General features: G+C 45.7%; 1 protein-coding gene across 1 annotated transcript in view; it reads right to left on the reverse strand.

Moving 5' to 3' along the window:
* Positions 1-17,179: 17,179 nt before the first annotated feature.
* LOC125401081 (protein THEMIS3-like) overlaps positions 17,180-20,345 on the reverse strand; it is a 47,172-nt gene continuing 44,006 nt past the window's right edge. Inside the window, exon 4 of the mRNA XM_085684253.2 lies at positions 17,180-19,016. Within this exon, the coding sequence (XP_085540379.2) occupies positions 17,995-19,016 (1,022 nt within the window). The 3' untranslated portion in view covers positions 17,180-17,994. The remainder of the gene's footprint in view (positions 19,017-20,345) is intronic.

Genomic DNA, 20,345 nt, shown 5'->3' on the forward strand with positions numbered 1-20,345 from the left:
ACCCAATGCACTACTTTTTATACAAAAATATTTTACTTTTTATTTAGAATTTTTTTCATAATAGCAAACAATTGCAGTATATATAATAGATTGTTCATGGGTGGATTATTAATAGCAAATGAAAGTTTTTTTCCTATAGATCTGATGTGTTGTTTTTCTTGAATTATTTTGTTCTTAAGTGTGCATGGGTGTTTTACCTGCATGTATGTCTGTGCATCATGAGTTATGCAGTGTCTGAGAAGGTCAGAAGGCATTAGATGCTCTGGGTTGGTATGACAGGCGGCTGTGAGTCACCATGTGGGTGCTAGGTTCGAATCCCCATCCTGTGGAAGAGCAGCCAGGGCTCTCAACCACTGGGCCAGCTCTCCAGCCCCCTGCTGTGCATTTTAATGGAAGTATTGCAGACTAAAACCAGACTCTCATTGTGTTTCAGGCTCACCTAATGTTCTCTGTGTAGCTCAGGCTGCTTTGGACTCACATTTCTTCTGCCTCAGTCGCTCAAGTGCTGTGACTATGGAATTTCTCTACCATGCTCGGACCAAGCCCATCTCAGCTCATCTCAGCTATTTTCTTATGTAGTAGAAATGAATAAAAGTATGGCTAGCTCCTCCCATCAGCAGAGTAATTGAACCGGATGCTAAGTACTGATGGAAAAGAACTTGGGTTCTTGCTGGCTCTGAACCCAACAGACTTCTTTCTTGCCATTGTTCCCTCAACAGTGCAACAACCACTTGCAGAGTCGTCGCTGCGTTAGGCCCCAGAAGGAGGCGTGGTGCGACCTGAGCCAGCCTTTCAGTTCCACTGGCTTTGAGTCCCTTGATTTTTGTTGGCTTTAAAAATCGCCACTTCTAAAAGTCACACACGCTGAGCTACAGATTGTGAGTCTCCCACTAACGCCGCAGTAGACAACATCTCTCCTGGGTTTGATGTCCCCCTGACAATGGTTGCCTAGGTGACCACTCTGAAACTCACAGGCCAGTGTCTTCATTGAAAACGCTGACTCTTTGTTCCAGCCTTGTAGCTATGGGATGGGTGACCTTTTGGTGTTGGGGGCCAACACCCTGTCCTAGACAATGCTAACACTACTTCTCTCTCTCTCTCTCTCTCTCTTCCTCTCTCTCTTATTTCATTTTAAATTATGTGTATGTATGTGTATGTGTGTCTGCATGTGAGTTCAGGTGATTTTAGAGGCCAGATATGTCCAGTCCTCCCTCCCCACCAACTCCCCTAGAGCTGGAGTTAAGAGAGGTGGAAAACTGCTCAGTGTGGGTTCTGGGAACGGAACTCAGGTCATCTGTAGGAGAGGTCCTTACTCTCCAGCCTAACACAGCCAATTTCTAAGAGTTTCTGATCAGCTCCAGTCCCTCTTCCCCAGGCCTCGCCAGCCCATGCAGCTTCCTTACTCCATAAACATCCTCAACCTTTATCTTCATGGTTTTGAGGCTTGGGTCTTCTCACCGCCATGCTCCTTGCTTTATGAATAAATCCCCCTCCACACACGACTTTTTGACATTTCAGTAAATGGCACACTGTGCAGAGGTCAAACAAGACTTGTTCAGTGGCAATATGTAATCTAGAGATACCCAGGATGTGGGCAGCTGTAACACTGATTCTACTTCCTTTACCAAGGATTTTGGTCTTCCCAGGGATGGGGCCAGCGCCCAGGGATACTGCTGGACAACTTAAAAATTATAAACAAAAGTCCCTAGCTTCCAAGGTCCAGAGGCGGAAATATAACAAGAGAAACTTCTGGCGCTTAACTTCCGAAATAGAGGAAAAACTTATTATCTGCGTTGAGCAGTTTGAAGCCCAAAAGCTGGAAGAGGGCACAGCAACACAAATTGAAACCTTGACATCAAAGCCTGCAAAGGCCAAATTAATTAGCAGAGGGCAACGGGCTCCCTGCCCGGGAGAAACCAGGCCACAGGAAGCCTCGCTCTGGGAAAGTAAAGCCAGTGACTACCAAGCAGTCACACCTCTGCCTGAACTGTAATTAAGTCATCACCGCCCCTCCCCCACTTTCCTTTGGTGCCGCTTTCCCATCATCCCCTGGGGCAGATTTGCACAGTGACTGAGAAAATGTGACCTAGAGGTTTATTTATTATTTTTAAAAAAATGCACAGGGAGTTTGGGATAAACTAACGAGGTTTCTCATATTTTCAGAATTAAGGAAAAACTAGAAGAGTGAAGCTGGTTACAAATTTAAGAAAGGTCCGGTGGTTCATACTGACCAATGCTCAAGCATTCGCTGCACTGGATGATTTTTCCGTCCAGGTTTTGAGGCAGTCTAAAGCTTTGGAGAAGGATGCCTCTATCTAGGCGTTTGAATGGGAGCTGGATCGAGACCACACAAGGTCTGGGCTGGGGCTGGGGCTCAGTGGTAGAATGCAAGCAAGAAGATTCAGGCCCCAACCCTAGAACTGCAAAAGAGAAGGAGAAGAAAAAGCAGCAGGACGTGTCGATGCACAGCCCACTTACGGAACAGGTGTCTGGTCCAGGACCAAGGACAAATGAAATTCAACCAAGATGTCTGCTAACCAGGTTATGCCTGAATCTCAGGGCTTCGGTGAACTTGCACCAAATATATGAGAATAAGAGAAATGAGAAGAGAAATACTTTCTCTAGAGACTATGATTTTTGGCTACCTTGGCTAGAAAATCTGTAGAGAAATGAGTCAGCAGAGCCTTTGAAAAGGAGACGGGAGGGGGTGGAGAGATGGCTCAGGGGTCAAGGGCACGTATTGCTCTCCCTCAGGACCTGAGTTTGATTCCCAGGACACACATCAGGTGGCTTACAACTGCTTATAACACCTACTCCAGGGGAATCTGAGGCCTCTGACCTCTGTAGACACTTACATTCATGTACACATACCCCCATAATTAAAATAATAGAAACATCTTTAAAAGAAAAGGAAATATTTTCTTCAAATGACCTCCTGGCTCCATGGGTCTCCGTGGGTCTCTGTGGGGGCTCCATGGGTCTCCGTGGGGGCTCTGTGGGAGCTTCGTGAGTCTCTGTGGAAACTCTGTGGGTCTCCATGGGGGCTCTGTGGGAGCTCTATGGGTCTCTGTGGGATCTCCGTGGGGGCTCTGAGGGTCCCTGTGGAGCTCGGTGGGGCTATAAGGTCTCCCACAATTGCATCCGCAGCTGGGGCTCTGCATATGGATAGTTTCCTTTTTGTTCCTCCATGTTTCCTTTCTTTTTACACATATTTTATCCTCAGTTGTAATAAACATCCCTGTTTGTAATAAATAATACTACAAATGTCCAAAATACAGTTTTCATATATTCAGTTAATGAAACAAATACTTAAAGAGACAACACACAAAAAGAGAGGAAGGGAGGAAAAAGAGAGAGGGGAGTGATAAATAGAAAGGGAGAGAGGGACGGGGTCAGAGAGAAAGAGAGGCAGAGGGAGAGGAGAAGTGCACCATTTTAGCTCAGAACTTTTGTTTTCCTCAGCTGTGGGTAATCTCTGTCAGCTGCTTATGAGGGGAAGATCCTATGCTCTGACATCAACCGACTCTCCCTCCCTTCTTCATCATCTGCATTTCCTTTGTTTGTTTGTTAAAATGTTGCAAGGCTGGTTAAATTCTAAGTCACTCTCCTAGACCTATGCTTTCTGCCATCAGCCCTAAGTCTGTGGCCTCCTCACAGTGGCCTCAGGTCCTTTTAAAAACCACTCACTAACATTCAGGGGTCATCTGGGAGAATTTCTTCACATCCTGCTATGATATTTGTATGAGTTTTCCGAATCCATTTAATCATAAGGTTTTTTTTTTATCATTTTTTTCTTATATTTTTGGTTGTGTCTGGTCTTTAACGGCTGAGCCATTTCTCTAGCCCTCATTTTCTCTTGCAGTGGAAAAGCAGCAGTAGGTAGTGCTATGGGAGGGTGTCATTTTCTTCGGTGGTGTAGCCACTGACATGTCCTTCTGACATGTTCCTTGATCCAATAAGTAACCTCCCATCAGCACTCGTGTTAGAGTTTTATTGATGTGAAGAGATTCCATGATCATGACAACTTTTATAAAGGAAAACATTTCATTGAGGTTGGCGTGCAGTTCTTCCTGTCTTAATGACAGGAAGCATGGTGGCATGCAGGCAGACAAGGTGCTGGCGAGGTAGCTGAGATTTTTTTACATCTGGATCCTCAGGCAGCAGGAAGAGACTGAGCTACTAAGCCTGGGATTGAGCTTCTGAAACTCCAAGCCCACCCCCAGCGACACACTTCCTCCAACAAGACCACACCTACTCTAACAAGGCCACATCTCTAATAGTGGCACTCCCTATGGACCTATGGAGGCCATTTTCTTTCAAGACACCACAGCAGTCAAGCAAGCAATTCACAAGTTGGTGGACCACACACAAAAAGAGGGCATGAGACAGAGGAAAAAGGTGGAAACAGCTAAAACTCATTGTATGAATGTCAATCAAAAATATATGTAATTAAATATATGAAACAACAATAGGTTGTTAATCAAGACATTAATGATAGATTTTAGTCTTTTGATTGGTTCTGTTTTGTTTTTTGAGACAGGATCTCATGTAGCCCTGGCTGACCTGGAACTCACTGAGATCAGCCTGCTTCTGCCTCTCAAGTGCTGGATTTAAAGGTGTGTGTCACTACACCCAGCATAAATTAAAATCTTAAATTTTAGAGATTTCTGTTCCGTTAGAAATCTGGATACATTCTGATCACTGTATCCAGCCTGGAAGTGACAGCTGCAGAATATTTGAGTCTCTGTTGCTTACCAAGAGCATTCTACCACACTGCTTGAAAACACAGAACTGGCTTTCCGCCTTCATTTTGATAGAAAGCACCCATTCCAGTGCCCAGTACCGGACAGTATTTGTTCTTGGGCTCAACTCTCCTGGAGTCAGCCAGGGGCATAAAAAAAGGATCTAGAAAACAAATTGCACCTGACTGAACATATATAAATTTTTTTCTTGCCATTATTGTTTAAACAATTCAGTATGATATTGTTTCCATTGTAGTCACATTACAATGAACCATTGTACTAGGCTTTTTCTTTTGGGCCACCAACCAGAGACTTATTTTTAGTTTTTAATGCTCGGTCTAGTTTAGGCACATTTGTGGCTAGCTCTTTTTTAATGTTAATAATCTTGATTTTTTAAATTGTTTTTATTGAGCTATATATTTTTCTCTGCTCCCTTTCCCTCCTCTCTCCTTCTATCCTCTCCCATGGTCCCCATGCTCCCAATTTACTCAAGAGATCTTGTCTTTTTCTACATCCCATGGAGTTTAGATCCATGTATGTCTCTCTTAGGGTCCTCATTGTTGTCTAGATTCTCTGCGATTGTGAATTGTAGGCTGGTTTTTCTTTGCTTCATGTCTGGAAGCCACTTATGGGTGAGTAATATGATATTTATCTTTCTGGGCTGGGTTACCAATATGATGTTTTCTAGATCCATCCATTTGCCTGCAAATTTCAAGATGTCATTTTTTTTCTGCTGTGTAGTACTCCATTATGTAGATATGCCACATCTTCTTTATCCATTCTTGGATCGAGGGGCATCTAGGTTGTTTCCAGGTTCTGGCTATGACAAACAATGTTTGACAAACATTGTCAAACAATGTATGACAAACAATAAACATAGTTGAGCACATGTTTTTGTGGTACAATTGAGCATCCTTTGGGTAAAAACCCAAAAGTGGTATTGCTGGGTCTTGAGGTAGGTTGCTTCTTAATTTTCTGAGACATCCTGGCTAGCTCTTTTAAACTTAAATTAGCCTGTTTCTCTTCATCTACCTTTTGCCTGGGGGTTATTACTTCTCTTACTTCTGTATGTCTTATTTCCACTGTTTCTCATGTCTGTTGGCTGGTGTTTGCTTGGCTTCTGGCCCCAGGTGTCTCCCTCATTCTTTCTTTCTTCTTTTCTCTTATTTTTTCCCCCTTCTCTCCTGAGCCTAGATTTCTCCTCCTATTTATTTTCTGTCCCTGCCAGCCCTGCCTATCCTTTCTTCTGCCCAGCTATTGGCTGTTGAACTTTTTGTTAGACCAATCAGGTACCTTAGGCAGGCAAGATGAAACAGACACCACCCACCTTTACATAATTAAATACACATCCTTACATGTTAAGCAATTGCAGCACAAACAGATGGAACACATCTTTGCACAGTTAAATAGTCCGCAACAAACCAGGACTTGGAGGATTGTGCAGAGGTTGCTTGCAAACGCCACATCACTTTGTGTGCTGCACTTGAACATCACAGGCTTGGGTTCCTGCTGGGATGTAGTGCGATCACTCCTCGGTATCCACAGGGGCCTTGGTCCAGGAAGTCAGAGAGGGGAAGAGTTTATTTGGCTTATACTTCTAAGTTATAGTCCATCGTTGAAGGAAATCAAGCCAGGAGGCCAAGGAGAACTGGAGGATTATGCTTGCTGGTTTGCTCGTGGACTCATGCTTAGTGCTTAGTGAGCTTTCTTTTATAGCCCAGGGCCATCTGCCTAGAGAATGGTGCCACCCACCAAGGATAGGTCCTCTTGTATCAGTTAACAATCAAGTCAGCTCTCCTCTCCCAAGACATGCCCATAGGCCAATCTTACCTGGTCCATCCCTTTAGCGGAGATTCTCTTCTTAGGTGACTCTAAGATGTGTCAAATTGACAGAGCTAAGTATGACACTTTGTTTTTAAGCAGCAAGATTAAGTCTCTGCCTTTGATTTACGGAGTCATGGTCTTCATGGGCTTTGCTGAGGCTATTATTAGTTTTTGTTTAAGTCTTACCTGCATGGCTTCTGTTTCTCATGGTCCCATGTTTTAGGTTTGCCTGCATATGTGGGCTTTCTCTGTTAAGGCCTTGACTGTCCGTTCGGATTTAAGAATGAGTAGCATAGAGTTGCCCCACTGGCCTGACTTTCGAGAGCCTGCCGTGTTCGTATAGAATATGATGGACGGCAAGCATAAAGGGTCTAAAGAGGCCATACTCGGAGTCTGTCTCCAGCAAAGACACCTGACTAGGTTCTTTAAAAATAAAGGGAAGAAGTATCTGGACCCTAAAAAAGCTCCCAGCTGTGGGCGAGGAGCTTCGCCGTGGAAACCGTTGTCACATGGAGGCGAATACAGCCATTGCAGAGCGACAGTGGCATGAAGAAATGGGAAAACAAATCCGGGAACTCCCAGTCCTCTACAGTCATCCGGAACTGGAGCAGTGTGTCCTTAGTTCCTTAGAGCCTGCTCAGGGGACACAGTGTGGGGTTTATTGCGGGAACAGAGAGCATAACAGGGAGGAGCTTGAGGTGGATCCCAGAAACAAGGGGCAAGATCCCACACAGGGGTCTTCTCTAGGGAACAACCCAGGCTCCCCAGGAGAGTCATAAAGCCCTTGGGTGGGGCACCTGCAGACCAGGGAAAGATGTTCGTATGGAGATGTGTGTCTAGCCCCTGAGTGGGGCACCTGCAGACCAGGGAAAGATGTCCATATGGAGACGTGTGTCTAGCCTCTGGGTGGTCCAGGGAAAGTTGTCCCTATGGAGACATGTGTCTAGCCTCTGGGTGGTCCAGGGAAAGATGTCCATATGGAGACGTGTGTCTAGCCTCTGGGTGGTCCAGGGAAAGTTGTCCCTATGGAGACATGTGTCTAGCCCCTGGGTGGGGCACCTGCAAGCAAGGGAAAGATGTCCCTCTGGAGACACGTGTCTAGCCCCAGCCTGCATTCTCTTGTGTTCCAGACCCAGTCTCTTTGTACTTGCTGCCCAGGACCTTAGTCTGCCCGGGGAGGAGGAGCAGAGTTCCCTTTCCACTCTGTGAATCCCAGACGCACACTCAGGTTTGTGGCTTCCTCCTGGATGACTCAGTTACCACTTCTCTTCCAAGAACCGCCTGAAACGCCTTGGTTCTGCGCGTTTCCCTTTTTTCCCCCCCTTGTAAACCTGTTTTATTTACTTTGCTTGGAAATCGAATTACCTAAATTTTTACATTCGTTTTAACCAAATCACATACATGAACCATTCATAGGTCTTTACCGTTATCTCCAATGTCCAGTAGCAGTATAAAACAAGCAATAAAAGGAAGACCTTAAAGGCAATGTTCGCACATGACATCTTCAGTGGAATGTATTTTGAGGACAAAAAAAAAAATGTTGAAGAAATCCTAACCTTGGTATTGGATATGTTCTTTTTAAATGACATTGCCAAGAACGGTGTCTAAACTGTGGTTTAGGACGCATGAGTAGTAAACGGTCCCAGTTTGTGTTCTATTGCTGAACACAATTATATTGTGAATATAATTGTGAATACAGTTATATTGATGAACAGTATGACCAAGAGCATCCTAGGGAGGAGAGGGTTAACAGATCATTATCCCTAGGTATGATGGGGATTGGTTTCAGGAACACCACAATGCCCAAGTCATTGGCTGCTCGAGTGCCTTATATAAAATGATGTAGTATTTGCACGTAGCCTATATATATATATATATATATATATATATATTTCTCTTTCAAATGCCACAATTCGCTCTAGATTACTTATATCACTAGTGTAATATAAAGTCCATATAATTTTCATACTATGTAGTTTAAGGAATAATGACAATACAGATGCAATTAAACTTTTTTTATTCTCTATTATTCTATACAGTCCTCCTTATCAAGATAATAGTTTTATTCAATATATCCATTTAGTTTCATCTTTTAAGTTCTATAGAAAACTCATGTTCAGATAGATGCAACACCCCCTTTCCCCCGTTGCCTCCCACACACTAGTCTCAATCCATGGCTGGCTAATTAGTTCATAAGTCAAAAGGCCTGGAGAGTCCATTGTATATTTATGTTTTGGGAAGCAGGGTTTTCACTGGGTAGGGGGAACGCAGTGTGGGGAAGGTGAGACAAAGTCCTATATGTCTTGGTTTGATCCTCCATTTCAAACACCGGCTATGTTCTGTTCGTGCAGAGAAGCAGCAAGAAATTCACAGGTTCCCCACACACTGTCTTGCTGGAAATGTTTGACCTAACCCTCACCACGAGAAGTGAGTCAGACAAGTCTAGAAGGCAGTATGGTTTGCAGGAACTCTTGGGGACTTCACGGAGAGCAAAGGGGGGTGATGGGATTGTGTCAGAGGACCGAGGAGAGCAAGACAGTGTAGCTGATGTTTTTTTCCTCCTTGGGGGCCACCAGCTCCCAAATAAACACACTCAGACTTATTCTTACTTAAGAATGCCCGGCCTTAGCTTGGCTTGTTTCAAGTATTCTTTTTTAACTTGAATTATTCTGTTTCTCTTTAACTACATTTTGCCTCTGGTCTTTTTACCTCTCTTTATTCTATATATCTTTCTTCTCTTCTTACTCTGTGGCTGGATGTGTGGCTGGGAGGCTGATCCCTGGCTCCTCCTCTCTTCCTTTTCACACTCCTTGCTCTTTTCCCTAGATTTCTCTTCCTGTACCTGCCAGTCCCACCTATTTCTCTCTCCTGACTAGCTATTGACCGTTCAGCTCTTTATTGAACCAATCAGGTATTTCAGGCAGGCAGAGTAAAACAGTTTTACAGAGTTAAGCAAATACAACATAAAAGAATGCAACACATATCTGTGTCATTAAACAAATGTTCCACATCATAAATGAATGTAACACATCTTAAACTCATAGTCCACAGCAAGACAAGAAGGCTTGAGTGTGAACCTTTAACTTCATTTTCAGGCAAAGGGAGAGATATCTATGTAGGGTGCTGTGGCAAGGAGAGGTGCCTGCACTTGCCAGCCATAGTGCGGCAGGAGGCAGCTGTGTGTGCCATGCCAGCCCAGACAGCAGCACTTGATGAGTCTTGAGTGAGGGCATTGTGTTGTTATTTTGGAAATTTTAAGTTAAAATATAAGTAAAATAAAAAAAATGTGATAAAAAATAAAAACACATTTTACTTTAAAATCTCAAAAAAAAAACATTGATACTGGAAAGGTTTTGCTTTATGAAATAAATGGCCAAGACATCCTGAACTAAAAGAAGAAAGATGAGGAGAATGTCCTAGACAAATCATTTCACATGGGAAATGTAAAAGCTGGGCTAGATAGACAACCCAGCAGTTAAGAGCACTTGCTGTTCTTTCTGAGGACCCAAGCTTGATCTCTGGCACCCATGTCACAGTGTAGAATACCTGTAACTGTAGTTCCAGGAGGTTCAGTGCCCTCTTCTGGCCTCTGTGAGTACCTGCACACACATGGGGAATATCAACTTGTGCTTACACACATTCACATACATTTAAAAATATTTTATATGGTATATTTTGATCATATATATGATCTCCTCTTAGAGCCTCCCTGTGGTGTTTTGACTGGGAATGGCCCCCACAGGCTCATATATTTGAGTGCTTGGTCCCAGTTAATGGAACTATTTGGGAAGGATTAGGAGGTGTGGCCACGTTGGAGGAGGTATGTCACTGGGCAGGGGGCATGGTATGAAGTTTCAAAAGACTTGTGTTCTTCCCAGTCAGCTCTCTCTTGTGCCTCATGCTTGTGGATCAGATGTGAACTCTCAGCTGCTGCTTCAGGCCATGCCTGCCCACCTGTTGTCATGCTATGATTGGCATGTACTCATCCTCTGAAATGGTTACGCAAACCCCCAATTAAATGCTTTCTTTTGTGAATTGCCTTGGTTATTGTGTCTCTTTACAGAAAAGTAACTAAGACACTGTACACTTCACAACTCACCCAACTTTGTGTCTCTCTCTCTCTCTCTCTCTCTCTTTTTGAAACAAACAAACCACAAAGCATAAACCTAAACAAAGAAACAAAAGACTAAGAAGACAAAAAAAAATACCCATAGCCCAAACTTTAAGTCCACAAAGACAAATCCCCAAAACCAAACAAACCAACACCACAGAGTTCAGAATGTGTTAATCGACTACCCCTGAACACAAGGCCTGCCCTGGAGTGTGATTAATAGACTCACTGGAGAAAATGGATTTTCCCCTTTGCCAGTGGGTGGTAGCAATTGCAGAGAGCTTCTTGGTTAGGGGTGGGACTTCGTGTCACTTTCCCCTCTCAGTGCTGGGACCCTATTTGGTTTCAAGCTGTGCAGATCCACGTGTGGTGAGCTGGTATGTGCAGCATCAGTCCTCTTGTGTCTGGGAGACTCTGTTTCCTCAGAGCCGCCCGCCATATCCTTCTGTCTCCTCTTCTGAACAGGTAGCTCGCTGAGCCTGAGGGGAGGGGTTTGATGAAGATGTGCCCTTTGAGATTGCATACTCTAAAGCCTCTCAATCTGTGCACACTGTCCAGTCGATTTAACAAAGTCTTTAAAAAAGAAAACACAAAGTAGTCTTCAGAACGTTTGCTCAAGACAGCTGGCTTTTTCCAGTCTTCATCATCCTAATTCCAATGGCCAGACACCAGAACCAGCACCACCTTCCCGTCCTTTAGATGGATGCTCTTCTGAGGCCAGGCAGCCGGCCATCCGACTCCTTTCTTCCATGATGCAGACCAATCAGAGATGCATCTTAAGAAAATTCTGACAAAATTCTAAAATTTTGCTATTACAATGGATGAAAAGACTTCATTTTCTAAAGCGTCCTTCACGGTGAAGCTTAGCATTGCTGAATATTGACCATTTCTCTCTTACCTCCTCCGATTTCCCTATTATCCATATTATTTTTCCCACTCAATCTCCTGTCTTCTTCTAGCTGCCCAGAAGGCATTCTGTATCATATTTGTCATAACTGTTAGAAATATTTCCCCAAACTTGGCACACATCTTTCCGTTTGTTCTAAGATGTTCTTTCTATATAGAAAAATTTTAGTGTGCTTTACTTTTATCACCTAAAAAGTACTAATTAAAAAAAATATTTATGGGCTTTCTATAAAGTTAGTCAACCCAAGTGCTAGTAAAAAGAGATATATTCCAAGTCTAAGTAATGGGACATATAAAGCCAGTCCATAGCTTCTGGCACCATCTCACAAATCACAATTGACTTTGAGTCTTCTGTGTTGTCTGCACAAGGCTGTTATCAATCAAAGGAGTGACAGATAATTGGGCTGTGCACAGCAGACTCCAAGCGTCTAGGAAGGGCAGACTGGTCCTCCAAACTGTCTGTCATCTCTACAGCACCGCAAGACTCTGACAGACGTAGTCAGATCCACCCAGATGGGCAAAGTCTGTTATGCTCATGACTTATGAAAAGGTCCCGGGTCAGAGCCTACTTAGAGAAGGTTGAGCTGAAAGAGCCGGGGATGATTGTGCCTGCCTACAATCCCGTCACTCAGGATGCAGAGGCAGGAGGATTGCCAGCAGAAGATCAATCTAGGCTATACAGAGAGTCTCAGATCAGCCTGGACTATTCAGTGTGACTGTCTCAATGAATAAAAAACAAACAGGATAGAAGAGAACAGATCTCCTATTCTAGCTTTCTAAGGCCCAGCATCAGATGGGAGCAGAGGTTCAGGGAAGCAGGTCATTTTACACCACTTCCTTAGGGCCACAGGGTACGCAAGGTCTCTCCACCCAGCCAGCCCGGCCTGCACCCACACAGAGAAGGAAACAGGCCCAGAGCCATCTTTTGTGGCTTCAAACACCAGAGGTTTCTTTGACTGCTCATACATCACTTTCCAGATGTAGAAGATCATACTACTTTTTGTTTCGTTTTGAGACAGTTTCACTGTGTAACACAGGCTGTTCCCAACCTTGATGTCCTCCTGCCTCGGCCTCCCAAGTGCTGGGATTAAGAGTGTTTGCTTTAGCACCCAGTTGGCATGTGTGCTTTTGATAGAACACAGGATGTAATTATTATCCTTGCTACCTCATATCTGTGCACCCACTACCTCCTCAATCCATCCGGAATGCCTTACTCTTACTTCAACATCCATGTTTCTCTAGTGAGAAAATAATTCAAGATCTTCCTTGAAATTAAAAAAAGCAACTGAAATTACAGCCCTCCTTCATTAAAAATTCCCCCCCCCTGTGTGTGTGTGTGTGTGTGTGTGTGTGTAGGACGGCTATTCTTGGTTGTCAACTTGACTATATCCGGAATTAACTAACCCCCCTCCAAAAGGGAATATTCCACCCTTAATTTGTAGTGACTCAGGAGGAAAAGACAGGTGATCTGTGACTGTGAGGCTAGCCTGGTCTACAAAGCAGGTTCTAGGACAGCTAGCCAGGGCTACATAGAAAAATTCTGTTTCAAAAAAAGCCAAAAATCAAATGCCAAAACCAACCAACCAACTAACCAACCAACCAACAAAACCCAACAACATTCTTCCTCCCAAATCCCCAAGGCCTCCCACCAATCATCAGAGGGCTGGAGAGCTGGCCCAGTGCCTGAACCCTTCCAGAGGACTGCGGTTCAATGCCCAGTACCCACTAACTCCCTTGACTGTGCACAGTCCTCTGTAACTCTAGTTCAGGGGATGTAACACATACTTCTGACACCAGGTACACATGCGGAGCACATACATGCATGCAGGAAAAATACTCACAGACATAAAAAACAAAAATTACTGACCATTATATGTAGTTCTGGGGGCTTGGGCTCCGCCTGCAAGCTCTTCATAGACTGAGCCATCTTCCCAGCCAAGATCATTGTCCTCCTTCAAACAGTCTCCTTCCATCTCTATGGGGATCCAAAGGAACATTGGTTCCTGCCCTCCTGCGCCCTCCCCTTCCCTTCCTTAGAATGCCAGGAAACTTCTGTGTGACAAACACAAAAGCTTGGCTCTGATCTATGACTCTGCAGCTAGAAACCTAGGGACAAAGTCACTTCTGGCCAAGACGAGCATCGTTTAACACATTTATTAGTCCTTCTATTTGATCTTCTTGGACTTTCCATTTTCCTCCTTCGTTCATTGTCATTGTCATCGTCCTATTAGATTTTTCTGGTTGGACGGAGTTCTGCTCTCTAAACCCCCACAGGGAGTCAAGATGGCGTAAAGGAGCTGTGTGAATATGACATGTGAGCAACAAGAAGCAGGAGATCAAGTCTTCTTCTCTGCTAGAAGGGAGAGAAGACTGGCTCCCATTCTCTTCCAGGAGTGGGAGAACATGCTACTTAGGTTCAGCCATAAATTTGGGCATCCTCTTATTACGAGGTTTCGCAGACTGGCAAATTCGATTTTCTCTTCTTGCTCTTTCCTCTAGTATTTCAGACGTTAGAAATTTGAGGAAGGCAGTTCTGCACACAGTCAGCTCCCCAGACCCTGGGTCTCTACAGTTTGTCTTCCTCACATCCTTTCTTGCTTGCTCGAATCTTGCCTCTGTGAGTCGGCTCCTGGCACGGTCCCTGCACCTCATCTGATCTACCTGCATGTGATGGTACAGCACACTCAGCAGACAGGGCCTGGCGCTGCGCTATGCTATGCTCCCCTCCCCTTCTCAGAGGAGATCCTTCCTAACGGGACAGCCTCATTACAGGGGAGCTAGTCTTCATAATTGCCCCTCTGCAGGTACTCACACACCGTGACTTGATGGCTACTCAGTGGGAGCACACTTGGAGAAGTTTCCCTGTGGTGGGAGCTGTCTGTGCCCTGCCCGCCAGGCTCACTTTGGCACCCATGTCTGAATCTGCAACCAACTTCTAGCTGTAAGAACCCGTGACTGCCATGGATGTTTCAAGAGCAGGCTTGACCGACAGAGAGACCAATTAAAATCCTTGGATTTCCTGTTCCTTGAGAAATAATCGAAGGGTTCTTGTTCTCTGATTGGCACAGTCCTGAAGCTTGGTCCAAACTAGTCTTGGTAAGCTTTTCCTTTAAAAGGCCATATGGTAAATATTTCAGACTTGGTAGACTAAGTCCCTATCCCAACCATTCATCTCTACGTTATAGGATATGAGCAGCCATAGCATAGACATATACAAATAGATGGGCGTGGCTCTGCTACAAAGAAAACATTATCTGCATCTATTAAAACAAGAATTTTAGAAACTTTCATGTCACAACATACTTTCCTTCCTTGGATTATCTTCCAGCCATTTAAAGTCATAGCGACCAGCCTTACATTTTGGCTCACAGGAACTCAATGATCTTGGTTCACCTGTTGTGGTTTGCTGACCCTAACCTCACCAGAGAGGCCCCTGATGAGTTGGACCTTGCGGCTCACGGCAAGATCTGCTCGTTAGATACCTTGTATTGTTTCCCCTGCCCCCTGGCTTATTCGTGTTCATCCCAGGATCACCTTCCAAGTACGCTGTTTGTCTCCAAAGCTCTTCTGGATTTCTATTCCGTTCTTAGACCTCTCACCAGACTGACAAACTGGGTTTTCTGTTTCCCTTCCTGCCAAAAGGAGCTCAGCATAGACATTTAGAGCAGGGCAGGTCCAGCAATCACACAACGGTAGCATAGCGCCTGGCTCTCCACAGGGTAGCCCCTGGATCCATATCCCCAGATCCACCATCTCTCTCCCATTTCCAAGTTCTTGACTCTAACCTCACTTCCATTAATGCTTCAGTGAAGGAGACTGTCCTCTCATCGGCAGTGGCTTTGTGCCATCGAATAAGGGGGGGGGGGGACAGGTGTGTGTAGTAGTTACAGATCTGCTGTGATAAAATGCCACGGCCAGAAGTAATTTGTGGAGGAAAGCGTTTATTTTGGTTTATGGCTCCAGAGGGAGAAGAGTCCATTCTGGCAGGGAAGCTTGTCTGAGTCGTCGGCAGGAGCGAGAAGCTGAGAGATTGCATCTTATTCTGCAAGCATGAGACAGAGAGAGCAACTGGAGGTGGGGCAAGGCTATAAACTCTCAAAGTCGGCCCCGAGTGACAAACTTCCTCAGGCACTTCCTCAAGGTCCCATGACATCTCCAAACAATGCCACAAATGACAGACCGCGTGTTCAAATACCTGAGCCTATGGAGGACAGTTCTCATTTCAGCCACCGCAGAGAAGCCATGGGGACAACTCTCTGAGCCCTTGTCTAGTGACTGCCCACTGTACTGCAGGCCTGGCACTGTGTACTTTTGGATCATCTCCTTCAGTTCTCTAAAGCTGAGTCAACGGGAGTCGGTAGCATCCAGTTCGCAGGCTGGACACAAGGCTCCAGAGGAGGAGCTGCCACTACGGAAGCTGTAATCCTTGGTTATACGTAACTAACTGCAGTCTATGCATTCTTATCCACTGAGCTATGTTGTTTCCGAAGCAGGCAGAGCAGAGACTCAACTGGTTTTAAGGAAGCAGAGGAATGCAGGCAAGACTGTAGTTTGAGCTTTGTTTCAAAGCCAGACTGAAGAAACTGACAGTTGGCTGTAACATGTTGGGCCTGCTTGTTTGTGTTTTCTGTCCCCGCCTGGTACCCCACAACCGGCAGGCCCTGGAGAAAATCAACCACACAAGAGATCTCTATAAGTTATAATGCTGATTGGGTCAGGCTTCTTACTGGCTAACTCTCACATCTTGATTAACCCATTTTTCTGATCTATTTTAGCCATGTGGCTCAGTACCTTTTTCAGTGGGGCAGCTCACATCCTGCGCTTCGGTGATCTGGGCAGGAGTGGGAGGAATCAACTTCCTCCTCCCCAGAATTCTCCTGCTCTCCTTGCATCGTTTCCACTTCCTGTCTGGTTTTCCCGCCTACACCTCCTGCCTGGCCAATCAGCGTTTTATTTAAAGCATGATTGACAGAATACAGACAATTCTCCCGCACCAGTTGGCCTCGTCATGAACTTAGAGTGACAGAGAAACGGGTTAGGGGTATGCAGACTAGAGGGCAGGGTATGAACACCCCTGGAAAGTGTTCTAGATAGCTGGGATTCACCCTAAGGCAGCAGAGATATCCCAAGGGATTTGGAGGCTTTCTCTCTTTATGTCTCGGTCTTAAAGACACCACTCTTCTGAGAATGGAGAACTGACAGGACGGTGGTTGGACTTGATAGGAGACTAACAATGACAAGGGGAACACGTGGATCGAGGCAGGGATCGGGCAAAGGTGAAAGGTGAGAGATTGACAGGAACTGTAGAAGTTGGTAGGATATGGTGACTGATTAGTTGGATGGGTAAGGGCAAGTTTTCCATGTGTCTGCCTTGGGCAACTGGGGGTGATGGCACCTTCCTAACAGAGGGACAAGAAGGCCGACTCAGGGCTGACACAGGTGCTAACAAATCAAAGTGGGCACTTGATTATCCGTCCAACAGAGTTTTGTTGGAGTGTGCACTCCAGGTTGGGCACTGTTACAGTGGAATCAGTGACTGGCAGCGATTCCTAATAGAGGGCCGTAGGGAGAATCATGTTCAATGACAAACACATGGTCCTGCTGAATAGCTAGAATTTCACTTTAATTGAAAGGAGAGTATGGTGGCCAAACCCCACAACATCAGAGGCCAGCTTCGCATGCACACCAAGGGAAAAGCCTGCCTCCCAGACAGCTGTGGTGGTCTGGATAGGTGTCCCATAAAGGCTCATGTGTTAAAGGCCTAGTCTCTGGTTCATGGTGCAATTGGGAGAGGGTAGAATTTGGGGCTGAGAGATGGCTCAGTGGTTAAGAGCACTGGCTGCTCTTCCAGAGAACCTGGGTTCAATTCCCAGCTCCCACACGGCGACTCACAACTGTAACTCCAGCTCCAGGGGTCTGACACCTTCACACCAATGCATATCAAGTGAATTTCAATAAGTTATTCAAGGGGAGGAGGAGCCTTGATGAAGGGAGTTAGGTTTTGGGGGGGTCATGTAAAAAGGGAGATGGAGCTTTTCTGCTTCTCATTTATCATGAAGTGGGCAGCTTTGATCCACTGCGATGTGCCACCATGCCACAGGCCAAGGGCAGTGGGGCCAAGTGATCACGGACTAACATCTTTGAACCCGTGAGCCCAAATGAACCTTCTTTCCTCATGAGTTGATTATTCAGGTATTCTGTGACAGGAACACAATGCTACCATGACTTACAGCAAATGTGTGAGAGAGGTGGGAATGACAAGTAGCGGTGACACCCCCGATTTCCTCTGAGCCCCACATCGGGGGGCTACTTCCCAGTTCCAGTGAACACCAAATACTCAATTCCCGAGGAATTGATTGCTGCTGCTGCATCCTGTCAACAAAGCAAGGGCGAACAGTCACATTTTCTGTTTTAAGACAAACTTCTGGGCTTTGGAAGGGGTGGCGGTGGGCAAGGCATAATGAGGCAATTACTAAAGGTCAGCATCTCCTCCTCAGGGACCTCCTGGACGGTCTGGAGAGATGTGCACCTCTCTTTTCCGACATCGGCTACCCGCAAACGCTCTTCCAGCACCCGCACCTCACAGCTTAACTTCTCAATTGGGATTTCAAACGGGGCTTCTGGCAAGTCCTGGTGGATGTCTTCTGCAGAACCCAAGACCTCTGGTAAAGTTTCATTTCTGGCTATGAGGCATTGCTCCACGATGATGTTTTCAATCCTCAGCTCCTCAGTTCCAAACAGAGGGTCCCTAGCCATGGAAAGATCTGGTCTCACCACTCTGACGTGGCACGGCAGTTTTGTGATCTGGCACAGCTCCTGCAGGGTCCCTGGTCCAGCATCATCTAACAACTCCCGGAACTCTCCTTCCGCGAACAAGGGCAGCTTGACCTGGGCTTTGGTGGCAAGGTTCAGGCACTTGAGGACCTCCACCCGGTGTAACTCACTGCGGAACTGCGCAGACACCACGCTCTTCTTCAGAGCCAGGAAGCACTCGTTGGCTCTGAAAGACGCAAACGGCTCCATGCAGGAGGTGTAGTTTCTGGAAGACTGGAAGCAGAGCTGTCCTTGTTGCATGGCCGCCGCGACATCAGAAACAGCATAAAAATAGCGACCCCTCCTGAATACCAGGCCCTGATAGGTGTATGGGACGAGAAAACACCTCCCTTTCTTCCCTTGTGATATCTCCGTGGCAATGAACTTTTTCACCTCTTCCGTCCTGAGGATGGTTAAGAGCTGCCCGCTCTTCAAAGGCTTTGGGACCGCCTTGTCCTCCGACCGGTTCTCACTCATTATTTTGATTTTCACTGGGAATTTGTTTGCTTCCATACCATATATTTCTCTCATTGTCATCAGTGCAAAGGGCTTACAATACAAGCGGCTAATCTCAGTCACATGGATGTCCAAATCGGAGGGGATGCTGACCTGGACTGAACCTGGGAAAGTCAAAAAGGGATACAGTATGAGGCTTTGGAAGGAAGCACAGCTAACAGATTCATAAATCTCTTGTGTCTACAACAGATAACCCTCTCCTATGGACTGTACCATGTTACCCAAGAGGTTTACTATGCTCACGTGACTCTATCAGCAGAACGGTTCTGGCCTTCTTTTGCTGCGGGATCTGTCAGTGTGTCTGGTACTGCGGAGTAAATGCAAGTGTGAATCTACAGTCTTCATAAAGGACACGAGGGGCCCGTCTAGAAAGCGGGAGCACAGCTGAGTGTGTGGCAGCTCACTGTCATTCCGCACCCACAATCCTCACCAAGACCCCAGGCGGCAACGGGAGCTCTTACTCTTCTCTGTGGATAAGACTTATGACAGCTCTTGGAATAATCACATGGCTTCCAAAACAGTTCATTTGAGAAGAACTTAATACAAGATTGAAAACAGAAATGTCTGGACAGAGCATGGGAGACAGCCCCAGAAAAAGTTACCCTCCCTGTGTAATTAGCAGAACCCAGCACAGCCTGGTTGGAACCCTGGGCAGCAATGTAGCTGAGAGTCCCTTGTCCTCTTTACCATTCCTGAGTTCTCTAAGAACTTTCGTTTCTTGGTTGACTATTATGTGATGGAAGAAAGGTGTGTTGATGCTACCTTCACAGGTCAGTCCAGCCTCTGGGCTGTATGACGAGGGGCATTGAAGGGCTAGAACAAAATGATGGTCTCTAGAGTAGGATCCGCTTAGAGCCAGAAAGGAAGGCACAGACAGACGTATTTCTACATCACTGTATTTCAGAAGAAATGAGTACGAGTCTGTCAGAGTGTGGTTATATCCCTGAACTCAGCATCCTCCTGCCTCAGTCTCCCAAACACTGGGAGCACAGGCTTGCAGAGATTTCTTTTGCTTAAATTAAAAAACAAGTATTTTTGTTTATGTGCATGAGTGTTTGGCTGCATGTGTGAGTGTGCCCCATGTGTGGACGCAAGAAGAGGGCATTGAAACCTCCCGTACTAGAGTTACAGACAGTTGTGTGCCATCGTGTGGGTGCTGGGTACCAAACCCAGGTCTTCGGCAAGAGCAGCAAGTACTCTTAACTGATGAGCCATCTTCTCACTCCCCTTGCTTAGATGATCTTTAAGGATGAAAACAATAACCCATGACTACTAAGGCGGTAGCTTTAGGAGGATCTCTGGGTGGCCTTTTAAACTTCAGAAATTTCAAGTGGGTGATGATTTTGAGCAGGCACTGAAGAGATAGAATATTTACACAGTGTAAGGAGCAAGGAGCTGTCTCTCAGCCCTCCCCTCGCAGCCCTCCCCTCTCA

This window comes from Myodes glareolus, chromosome 27 (genome assembly GCF_982192425.1).
Source record: "Myodes glareolus chromosome 27, mMyoGla1.1, whole genome shotgun sequence".
Lineage (NCBI taxonomy): Eukaryota > Metazoa > Chordata > Mammalia > Rodentia > Cricetidae > Myodes > Myodes glareolus.